The following is a 10,764-nucleotide window of genomic DNA, read 5'->3' on the forward strand; positions in this document are numbered from 1 at the left end:
GTTTTGGGCGACAAAACAGAGACATGGAATTCTTGTTTGAGGTCTCGGATCTTCATTGCGTGACATTCTTTCTGGTGAAAAAGAAGCCGGCTCTCAGTAACTACCGAAAGAGCAAAAGCGTAATAAGTAGGAAGAGGCTTTACGATAATTCAAGTGGAAGCGCTTTACTGTTCAAAGCGAGCTCGGGTTGCCTTAGAATCCGTAGTCGCAAAGCGAGATTCAGTATAGAATAACCACGTACATGCGGCGGGGGAGTTAACTATGGAACCTGTTCTGACTGAATGTGGCAATATCCACCCACATATCCGTTCTGGTACAAGCCCACATGAAGCTTGTACCAAGCCTACATGAGCCTACATGAGTTTCAGGGACAAACAATGAAATATGAAAACATCCGTGACAGAAGGAAGTAAATGACAGTTACAGTATTGGTGGCAGACACGTAGAGATAAAGGAGAAAAAAAGTGGAAAAATGAAGCCATTCTACCTGAGGAAGCAGAGACAGGGAACCCAAATATGTATTTTTCTTTTTTATAATAAGCTCAATTTATTCGAAGAAGATAAGATATTACGCCAACAGAAAAGAGAGATTTCGTTTTTGTTTTCTTGTGAGCCTAGTGGCACACATGTCAACACTTCGTTATAACGAAGACGCTAATAGCATTCGTCCATCTGTTTTCTATACCTGCGTTTTGCCGAATGGAAGGCTTCCTTGGTGGAATAAAACACGAAGTTTTTTAACAAAAAGTTGCGATTTAAAATGACCCGAGAATGAACGAAATCATTTCATGAAATTTGTTTGTTTCCGCTGTGAGGTGTGCATATTTTACAGCTCCTCCTACGGCCACCCCACTTATAAAAACTCGACAGAATTAAACTAATGTTGCGCGAAGGCATGCCGAAGGTATTCCGTCGTTTCGCGGTTAAACACGGCAGAAGCTTAAGGAAAGTACGATCAATCGCTCTATAAAACATTGCACGTAAAACATCATGAAGTGGCGATAACGTTTTTTTGCCAGTTTATTTCAAGTCTGTGCACTTATCTTTGGCTTGGCTCGATATAAAATCTTCTCTCACGATGAGATTTGCCGAGGCTTTGTGTTCAGGCTGCTGCAGGATGCTGCTGACTTATTGCATGATCGTCACCATCCTAACTTAGCAATCAAGTCAAACTTCTAACTGTAAAGCAGAGACTAACAGCGTGGAGCTTACAAAAATAGTTCGAGTAGACTTGCAGTATTACCAATACGCACTAGAATACTAAATGTACACTTCAGAGATACATCATAGAGACCTATTTTCACAATTGACCGTTGTGTGCATCCTTGATTACAATCTAGAAGAGATGAAGATATGTATGTAGCACGCCGCATACAATGGTCGTTCTGAGCGAAGCTTTCAGGGGGATCATTGTTTTGAGGACTGATAATAAGCTTTTTTTAGGGCATATCTTGCTGCGCAATTGTTGACCTGCTCTTTGGGTTATCAATGGACATATTGCCGCGTGTATAATTAAGACGTTACTTGCAGGTCCCATGTTTACCTCTAGCCGTAACATGGCGGCAGTGTCAACTGCTCCGAAATTTGTACGTCAAGCCAGGTCATCGCCGTGACACCACGTGACACACTGTAGGCAAGGACAACGCTGTATTTTTTCGCTGAAGCACTTAAATGCAGATCAACTGCCTGACACTCACCGATAGTAGTGACATCGTTCACAGGCAGGCCACGTCCTTCCACCGATAGCAATTCTTGTATTTCAGGTCATATCTCTCTTCCTTGTTCGCATCATGATCACTCGCTCTTAAAGCTTACGTGAGCAAGTGGCCCGAGTTTCTAAAACAGACGAAAAGGCAAATTTTTTTACTAATATTCTACCAGAAGAGTGTCCGCTGCAGGATTTGTTTTCTATCTACCTCACATTTTATAAAAACATGGTTCATCGCCATATTGAAGCCCTTACAAGCTATACAACATTGATTCGCCTTTTTTCACCTTGTGTTTATACTGCGTTCATGTAGCTTTTTTTGCTTTCGTGTTCTATTTTTGTGCATATGTGCTTTTTTGTTGAATTCCTGTCGTATTCGGGTAATTAAGGAATTTCGTAATGTAAGTTACAGTGGCCGAGGTTGTGAAGTTCCTGTGGCTTACGGTGAGCAGCCCTTCGTAAGCACGAGCAGCAATGACGCCACGCGCTGCTAAAGAGAAGACCTGGAAGTTCCTCGAGTCACATGTCACAAGTGAGCTGGCGCTTGACTCGAGTGAGATTGCTCGGTCAGCAGTCGGTCTAAACTTCCATGATTCGTCCATCTGCGTTTGTTGATCCATTGGTATGTCCATCCCGGTTTGTCCACCCAATCGTCCATCCATGCGTTCTTCTATCTATGGTTTGTCCGTCTGCTCGTTCACTAGCGGTTCATTCATCTCTCCGTCCATCCGCAGTTCTTCCGTCTATCCATCAATTCATGTTCGTTCGTTCGCTCGTCCTTCCGTCTGGCCGTGCGTCCGTTCGTTCATCTGTGTTCGTTCATGCGTTCATTCGTCGTTTGTTCATCCGCCCGTTCATGTTCTATTCATTCGTTCGCTTATGGCTCATTTGCCGGTCTGCAGTTCCTGCTCCGTATATCTTGGCATATCGAAGCTAATCGCATGTAATTTTGTCGCCTCCTGTTTTGTTTCTTGCGTTAGGCTGATTTGTTTTCTTTTTCTAATATATCATTCATAATTCATTGTCTCCTTCTCGCCGTTTTAACATGAGGGTGTTACATGCCAGATTCTATGAAGACTTCACTCACATCATTTCTTCACAGAAACGACGCTGCGAAGTCTGAGCTGAAGCAAGAAAGCTGTTTTGCCCCTAAATTGACACTGAGCTACGCATTGAGCAGTGACTCGTCAACTCGCATATTATCTATTAACTTGGAGGCAGTTGTTTAAATTGAAAGGTTGCAGAGTGGGACAAATAATGACAAAGCAGTTTTTTACTTTAAAAAAAGCCACGCAGTTTTGTGGTATGAATATTTAAAATTAAGGGCCCCAGTGTAGGCGAAACAGAAAGCTAATGCTTCGGTCGCGCAAGAAATGCACCATCAGCATGTACATCAGACCAGAAAGCCCGCGTGAGGAATTTTGCAAAAAGGTGCATCGCAGCTGAATTTGTTGGGAAAACAGCATAAAGTTCCACCAAATACCTGATTACATCGCTAAATATTTGCTTCTAATTGTTAAACGCTAGTGAAATACAAAGCACTTATTCGCTTGTCTGTAAAGCGCCCAACTTGCTATCTTAGCGTTTGCTCTTGAGCAAGTTCTGAGCACAACCACGAAGGTATCTAGCAAGAAAGCACACAAAAAAATTATGCAGATGGCACACTGAGTCAACATTAGCCTACTTGCTTCACATATTGTGATAAACTTTTACGCCGTTGTCTATATAGTGCCTACAGAAGTACTTATAGGCACAGAGATACTACCTCATGCGCCAATGAAGTCATGGACATAGCAGAGCTAGTATGTGAAAACGTTAAAGAGACGATGTGGCTTCATTGCTTCGCCGCAGAGGCAAAGAAATGAATGCGATAGCAACAACTTAGAATGTAACACAAAGAACAGCAAGCAGATCTAAACGTGCAGCGCTCTGCTCACGCAGAAATGACGCACAAAAAAAAAACACACACAGGCGAGAGTGAACTAACAACTTTCACAGATTGACACTTAGCACGCTGTTTGAACGAGAACGGCGCAAGAAATGTAATGACAGGTACAGATGAGTGCAAGCTAACATATATTCCAGTTGTTACTTCGCTGTTTATAAAAAGCGCGCTCTTTTTGTAAACGGGGACAGTGCAGAGAGCGAAGCGAACTTTGAGCGCCCGGCAAATATGACGCAATCGTTCCGTAGAAAGCCTAAAGCACACGTTTTCTTCCACCGCATGATAAGCCCGCACATGCACGAGCGTCTACACCCCTTCCTTCCGCGGGGCAAAGTACGCGTGGGAGATGAGCGCGCGTCGGCGCATCGCGACAAGCTGGGCGCCGAGCGTGCTCACTACGTCATCTTGTTGGTAATGCTGAAAACACGCTGATATTTCCCCTGACCTTGGTACTGCCAGTGGTAAGTGGCAGATATCAATAGCTTGCCACCTGAAAGTTGAATGAGGTGCTCCTTCATGGCTCAGTGGCTAACGCCACGCGCTCCGTAGCGCAAGGTCGGGCGTTCGATTCCATGCACCAGTATATTTTTCTGGATTATTTTTATAGCATTTTTGTTTATACAGATACGTATTCATATACGGTGAATGACGACGGCGGTAAAAACCAACAGACTGTCCATATAATCAATATCGCCTTAAAACAATGACTGCAGTTACCGACACACTATCGAGAAGTTCTAGCATACAACTCAACAACTAAATTTCAACCTTCATTTCCTGTTTTAATAAAACAGATATACTGGTTAAGTTGACAGAAATGAAGCTCTGAAGAAATGGTGTATCATGAAAAGCTTATTTATGTCTCATGCTAGAGCTCAGTTACCACAGGAAAGTCTCGGTTGTTCCTCTCCTAAATTTAAAGTGATAGGCGCGAGCCTGAGGACGGGTATCTGGTGGGAGTGCATCGATACCATAAAAACAGCATTGATAGCATGCTCTGGGCAACAGAGATAAGGCAGGTCAAAGTGGTCTTGTTTGCCTGTTATCAGTGCCTTGAGCCCGAATGTTATCTGGAGAAAGCATTTCAAGAGCCTCATTTCGCGAATGTTCCCGCGCTCATCTTATCCAGCCCTGACCCATGAGACTCTCCTCTGACCTGTCGAGCAACGCTATCGTGTCTCGTGTCATAAAGTAGTGGTTGTCTCTGAGTTTTTCGTAATTTTCGCACAGTAGCGGAAATATCGTCGCTTGCTGATAATTAGGTCCACATCTAAAAACATTATGTAAACAAACACTATTTAGAGCTATACCGATATGACATGCATACCTTGTTTGCATGCTTCTAAGTACCTTATTAGCAAAGATCATGCTGAATGTGGGCCAATTTTTGTCCTTTCTTCACACACTAATGCAACAAGTTAACTTTTAAGTACACCTCAGCCACTCGTAGATAGGAAGTATAGGCACTACTTGGTAACAGGCATTGGTTGCAAACTTCGACCGGACATAGCAGAGAGATGACGGATGAAGGTATAGCAGACCACAGGCGTTCATTTTTCGTTTATGTTTGTCTTCGTCTCGCGTCTCTCTATTGGCACGGCAAATTGTCTATACCCATAGATAATTATCCTATTCTGAACGTACACTTCAATGGACCCCTTTGCTAAGGATACGTCGATGTATAGCAATGAATGAAGCTCTCTCAGATTTAATACTCCATAAGCGTGTAGAGAGCACTGAATGATAAATACATGTCACACTAAAATTTGCGCACGAAGAAACTACGTTCACTCCCGACTCGCAGCACATCATTTGCAAAGGCTACCACAGAAACGTACGCCTATAAAGTTAAGTATTGCTCATTTGTGCCTTGCAGCTGAAATTCACTAAGGTTGCCTGCGGCCTATACCATAGCTTTCGGAGACACAAACTGTGGAATGAGCTGTCGTTCTATACATATGAACAGCACAGACAGCTAGCCAGAGAAAAAAGGAAATCTCTTACTTGGGACAACTATTCAGTATTCGTAGTCAAGACCAGTAATCAAATTGAGCTCTCTGTACAATATTTGGTGTAAAAGAAAGCGCAAAGCAAATATAACTTCACTGGTTCTATACTAGGTGACGTATATAGGTCGCGGGTTCAAAACAGCTTAGGCTATTGAATTTCGTTGAAGGAGAAACGCCAGAGACCTGTGTAGTGCGCGATGTCAGGGCACATTTAACAAGCATGGGATACTCGAAACTCCTGGGCCCACCACAAAGTGGCTCATGACAATCATTTCGTCGTTTCGGGACGTAAGACCCCATGCTTTATTGTTATTATTATTATTATTATTATTATTATTATTATTATTATTATTATTATTATTATTATTATTATTATTATTATTATTATTATTATTATTATTATTATTAATACATTAAGGCTATTCAACCGAGACGCGAAGGATACGTTTACAATGCACACTCTAACAATTATAGTGCGCATATAACTGTTTATACCAGGCCTATAGTTATAAACTCGTGAAAAAACAGCTGAACCGCGCAACTAACCGCGATTGGAGGGAACATTTCACTGGTTAGAAAAAAATGACACCATTGGAGGACATGATATCGAGCGAAAGCACATTGACAGACGCATTTGTCGATGCTCGGCCATTGATATGGATGATTTGCTTTGGGGTTGGTCATGTTCTCTTTTTGAGGTGGCCGAGGCAGTTTCGAGAACCCAAATTTGAGCATAGACCAAGTGTATGCTCCACCTATTCCAATGCACCCTTATGAAATGCAACCTTTTGTGTGTTGAAATAAATATCTGGCTTTTTTTTTAACTACACATACACAATAGAGACAACACTTCGAGAAAAATGAACAATTACGAACTCACAGCTAGTTATTTGGTGAAAAAGACAGAAACTTATTCATATATATATATATATATATATATGTATATATATATATATATATATATATATATATATATATATATATATATATATATATATATATATATATATATATATATATATATATATATATAAGAGGAAGAAGTGTATACCTAAGGGCTTGTTTTTCCGTGTTTTGACACAATAATAATGAGATCTAACAGACAGTAATGCCAAGGAAGGGATGTATAGGGGAAGTTATTAGAACAAATGGAATGTCAATGAGAAGATAGGGGTGAAGAAATAACCAGCCGTGAGCAGTAATATATATATATATATATATATATATATATATATATATATATATATATATATATATATATATATATATATATATATATATATATATATTATACAAGCGAGCTCAATAGTGCATGCGCCAGATGACACAAAAGGCAGAAATACAACTAATGGCTCGCTTTTGAAATAATCTGCGTATATTTTTATATGAAAGGCTTCAGTTATTTCACGCGTTAGCTTATCTATGTGATAAAACAAGGTTTCATTGTCAGACGCCACTGCCTTGAGTGGGTAGAATTTGCGTGCGCTGTCCTACGCACACGGCGAAAATTTCGTGTTATGAATTCATTCGAACTCATTTCTCTTTAGATATTTAAAATTCAAAATGTGACCTGTTGCTGTGTTTCCTGGACTTGCTTATCAACTACACGACTGCTACTTTTCAGTTTACCAAAATACAACTGAAAGCACGGTTTTATTTTTCCTTGCAGGTTTTACTGAGACAATCATATTCAAGTTCCTGCAAGCATATTAGCCATGGATTTCGATCAGTGCAGAGACGTCGGCGGCTTATGGATCCACAAGTTTTTCCACGAGGACATCATACGTTCCGCGCTTGCGTACAAGCCACGGGATGACGACCTATTCTTGGTGACGTACCCTAAGTGTGGCACAACTTGGACGCAGTACATCATCCTCAGCATACTCACCGACGGTCATCCACCCAAAACTGTTGTTGACGTCGAGTTAGCTTCGCCGTTGATGGAAATGATGGGCGCTGAAGCAGCCGAAAGAATGGTTAGGCCAGGGCTGTTGAAGACTCATCTTCCATTCAACTTGCAGCCATACTCGCCTCAAGCCAGGTACATCTACGTCACACGCAACCCGTACGACGTATGCGTGTCATTCTACTATTATCTGAAAAGCATGACGCCCAAGAAATATGATGCTTCATTCGAGAGATTCTGTAAATTATTCATGGCCGGCAAGCTTTCCAGTGGGGACTACTTCGATCATTTACTCTCCTGGTACGAGCACCGGAATGACCCAAATGTCCTCTTCTTCACTTACGAGCAAATGAAAAAAGACACTGATTTCTGGATAGTCAAGATCGCGGACTTCTTGGGCAAGCAGTACGGGAAGAAGCTTCGTGAGGACAAGACATTAATAAGCAGGATACGTGAATCATCAAGCCTCAAGAATATGCAAGGCGTCTTCAACGAACATGCAAACACTTTTTTGAGAGACCTTCTGAGCCTGGGTCCGGACAAAGCTATTAAGTCAATGGAGGTGTACAGAGGAATGATAGCTCATGACGTTGAGCTTCTACACAGTGACGATGGGTTTGTTCGCAAGGGCATCGTGGGAGACTGGAAGGCGCATTTCACGAATGATCAAATCAACGATATGAAAAGATGGATTACAAAGAAGACGACTGGGTCCGATGTCATGCATTTGTGGAAGGATGTGGAACTACCCTAACGATTCTACCCCATCCTACTTCCTCTGCGCGAGTATGTCACGAACTTCATGCGTCAGAAGTTTTCTGCCTAGGCAAGTTGGTGTGACATTTGCGAAGTTAGCCCGCGTGATAGGCGAGATAAGAAGGATATGTACAAGGAGGATCAGCGCTGTATCTAGGTTATGATGCTAGTTTGTCAAGCTAGTTTTTTATGTGTGAATCACCGTACAGCCAATGTGGAGAACCTATTAATAGTTTTAATGTTTCTCATAAAGCATGGATAACAAAAACGGCATATTAGCATTGGTAAATGAACTGAACAAAGAAGTGAGAAGAACGTTGTGACAAAACAATCTTGATCTGTATGCTCTGTGCCTAAGATGAATGCCCCAAATGTGCATGTTCAAAAAGCGTCTATTTGAGAAAAGGCCAACTGCGCAAAAGAGCATCACAAATAACATGCAGATAACGCTACTGCTGCCGCGAATTATATAGCTGCACTACCGTTTCACTTTGATGTCATCACCATGCAGCCTGATTGCCTGCGAAAACTTGAAAATTAGTTTTTACATACATGTTAAAGCTGAAGAAATACTGTGTTGACTTACACAGGTTAGGTGCTGAGTTCCCATCTAGTTTGGAAGCTTACGCTCTTGATTTGTAAGGCACATTGAATGAGTGCTAGCACGCGACAAGCCCACCCTGTCGATTTTCCGCCCTTCAGTGATTTGACGCGTAATTTCGTTCCAATATTACGTACCCTAGAGTTGCACTCTAAAAGTAAATTAAAGACACAGTCACAGCAGTCCGACGCCGGGCGACCAGTATAACCTGCGGGAGATATGACATGGGTCAGATAGGCAGGTGCTGAAACGAGAGACTCGAGGTTTTCGACAACAACGGGAAGAGGCTGTTGTCCGACTTACTATAACGAATGTTTTAGTTCGAGACATTATACCTCGCTAGCAATATCAGTGCACGGGATGTCTCAAGTGACTACAAAGAGTTTAATCACAAAACGACTTGAAATTGTGGGTGCAAGTCAGATAGTGACATCGCCAAGCTTTGATCAGAATACCGTGCAGTGGTGAAGCAGAGTGAACAGAATTTAGTAAGATGCTTGGGAAATGAAATAAAAAGAGGAGACATTTTAAAAAGCAAAGTGTAGCAAAGTTTCAGAAAACATAAAAATAGTGAACGAGAACATTACCAAGTATAAAGCACTTTGTTACCTAATCAACTCCTGCACTTTATACAATAAGTATTGCACGCATATGATGCGTGACAAACGCAAACAGCATTTGAAAAATGCTCGGAGCTAAATGTAGAGCGGCAATTTTCGTGAACGCTTTCCTGTATTCTGAATTCGAAGAAATTTCTATGCACCAACACTCGCAAGAATTTCTGACATATAACTCATCATTTCCATTATGCAGTACAAAAGGGCGTATAGAAACCAGTGCGGCACCAATATAATTTGGTAATGCGTGCCTTAAATCTGGTTATGCAAACACGGAAGAAAGATTCTAGTAAGTTAACGTGGTGTCATTCGAAACTGTGCGTGCGTTTGTTTATTATGTAAAGAAAATCCCTTCCCTAAACACGTATCTTCAGCTTGAATCAATGATGGGATTTAATCAATACATTTTATTATATAGTAAACTTACTTCCCCTCACAACAAATGTTTTTTTCTACAAGTCGTCTTTCGTATTCACCCTTGTAGTATTTATTTTTGCTTTACATTTCAGTTCATACATTTATTCACTTGCTCCAAAACACACCCCGAGTGGTTGCACGTTTGCGTCTACATTTTAGCTAGTTTTCCACAGCTTCGATGAAAGGATAGTGCACTCTTATATCATTTTTTTTTCACCCAGCACACAAGCCAATCATTCCTGGAAAGAAATCGCTACGATGTGTATTTAGACGCGCCTTCGTAAGACGCCAGCGCAGAACACTAGGACTAAGGAACTCTGTCAGTAGGTGGACTCGAGGCATCTTTCTGCCGCACGGCAATCGCAGTAATGCCGTCACAATTGATTGGCTTTTGTGGCGTTACTTCTGTGTGCCTGTCACCACCAGGTCACGACCGAAAAGATTAATTTGTATGTGGGGTTTACCGTTCCAAAACCACCCTATTATTATGAGAGACACCGTAGTGAAGGGCTTCGCAAATTTTGACCAACTGGGGCTCTTTAACATGAACCCAAATCTGAGCACACGAGCCTACAGCATTTTTACCTCTATCTAAAATGCAGCCACCTTAGCCGACATTTGATCCCGTGACCTGCGGGTCAGCAGCCGAGCACCTTAACCACTAAACTACCATGGCGAGGCCTAAACAAACTCTAAGGCTTATTTTTCTCCAGTTGAAGCGGACAAACAAGGACATTTCAAATGCAAGCGTTGCTGCTTTTTTTTCAGCTTCGAGGACGTACGCAGCCTTATCCATCGAAAAATA

General features: G+C 41.6%; 1 protein-coding gene across 1 annotated transcript in view; it reads left to right on the top strand.

Annotated features, from left to right (window-relative positions):
* The window catches only part of LOC119167379 (amine sulfotransferase), a 45,002-nt gene extending 34,588 nt beyond the window's left edge, over positions 1-10,414 (top strand). The window contains exon 2 of the mRNA XM_075866561.1: positions 7,332-10,414. Coding sequence (XP_075722676.1) covers positions 7,378-8,322 — 945 coding nt within the window. The 5' untranslated portion in view covers positions 7,332-7,377 and the 3' untranslated portion in view covers positions 8,323-10,414. The remainder of the gene's footprint in view (positions 1-7,331) is intronic.
* The last annotated feature ends 350 nt before the right edge of the window (positions 10,415-10,764 follow it).

This window comes from Rhipicephalus microplus, chromosome 6, assembly GCF_043290135.1.
Source record: "Rhipicephalus microplus isolate Deutch F79 chromosome 6, USDA_Rmic, whole genome shotgun sequence".
Lineage (NCBI taxonomy): Eukaryota > Metazoa > Arthropoda > Arachnida > Ixodida > Ixodidae > Rhipicephalus > Rhipicephalus microplus.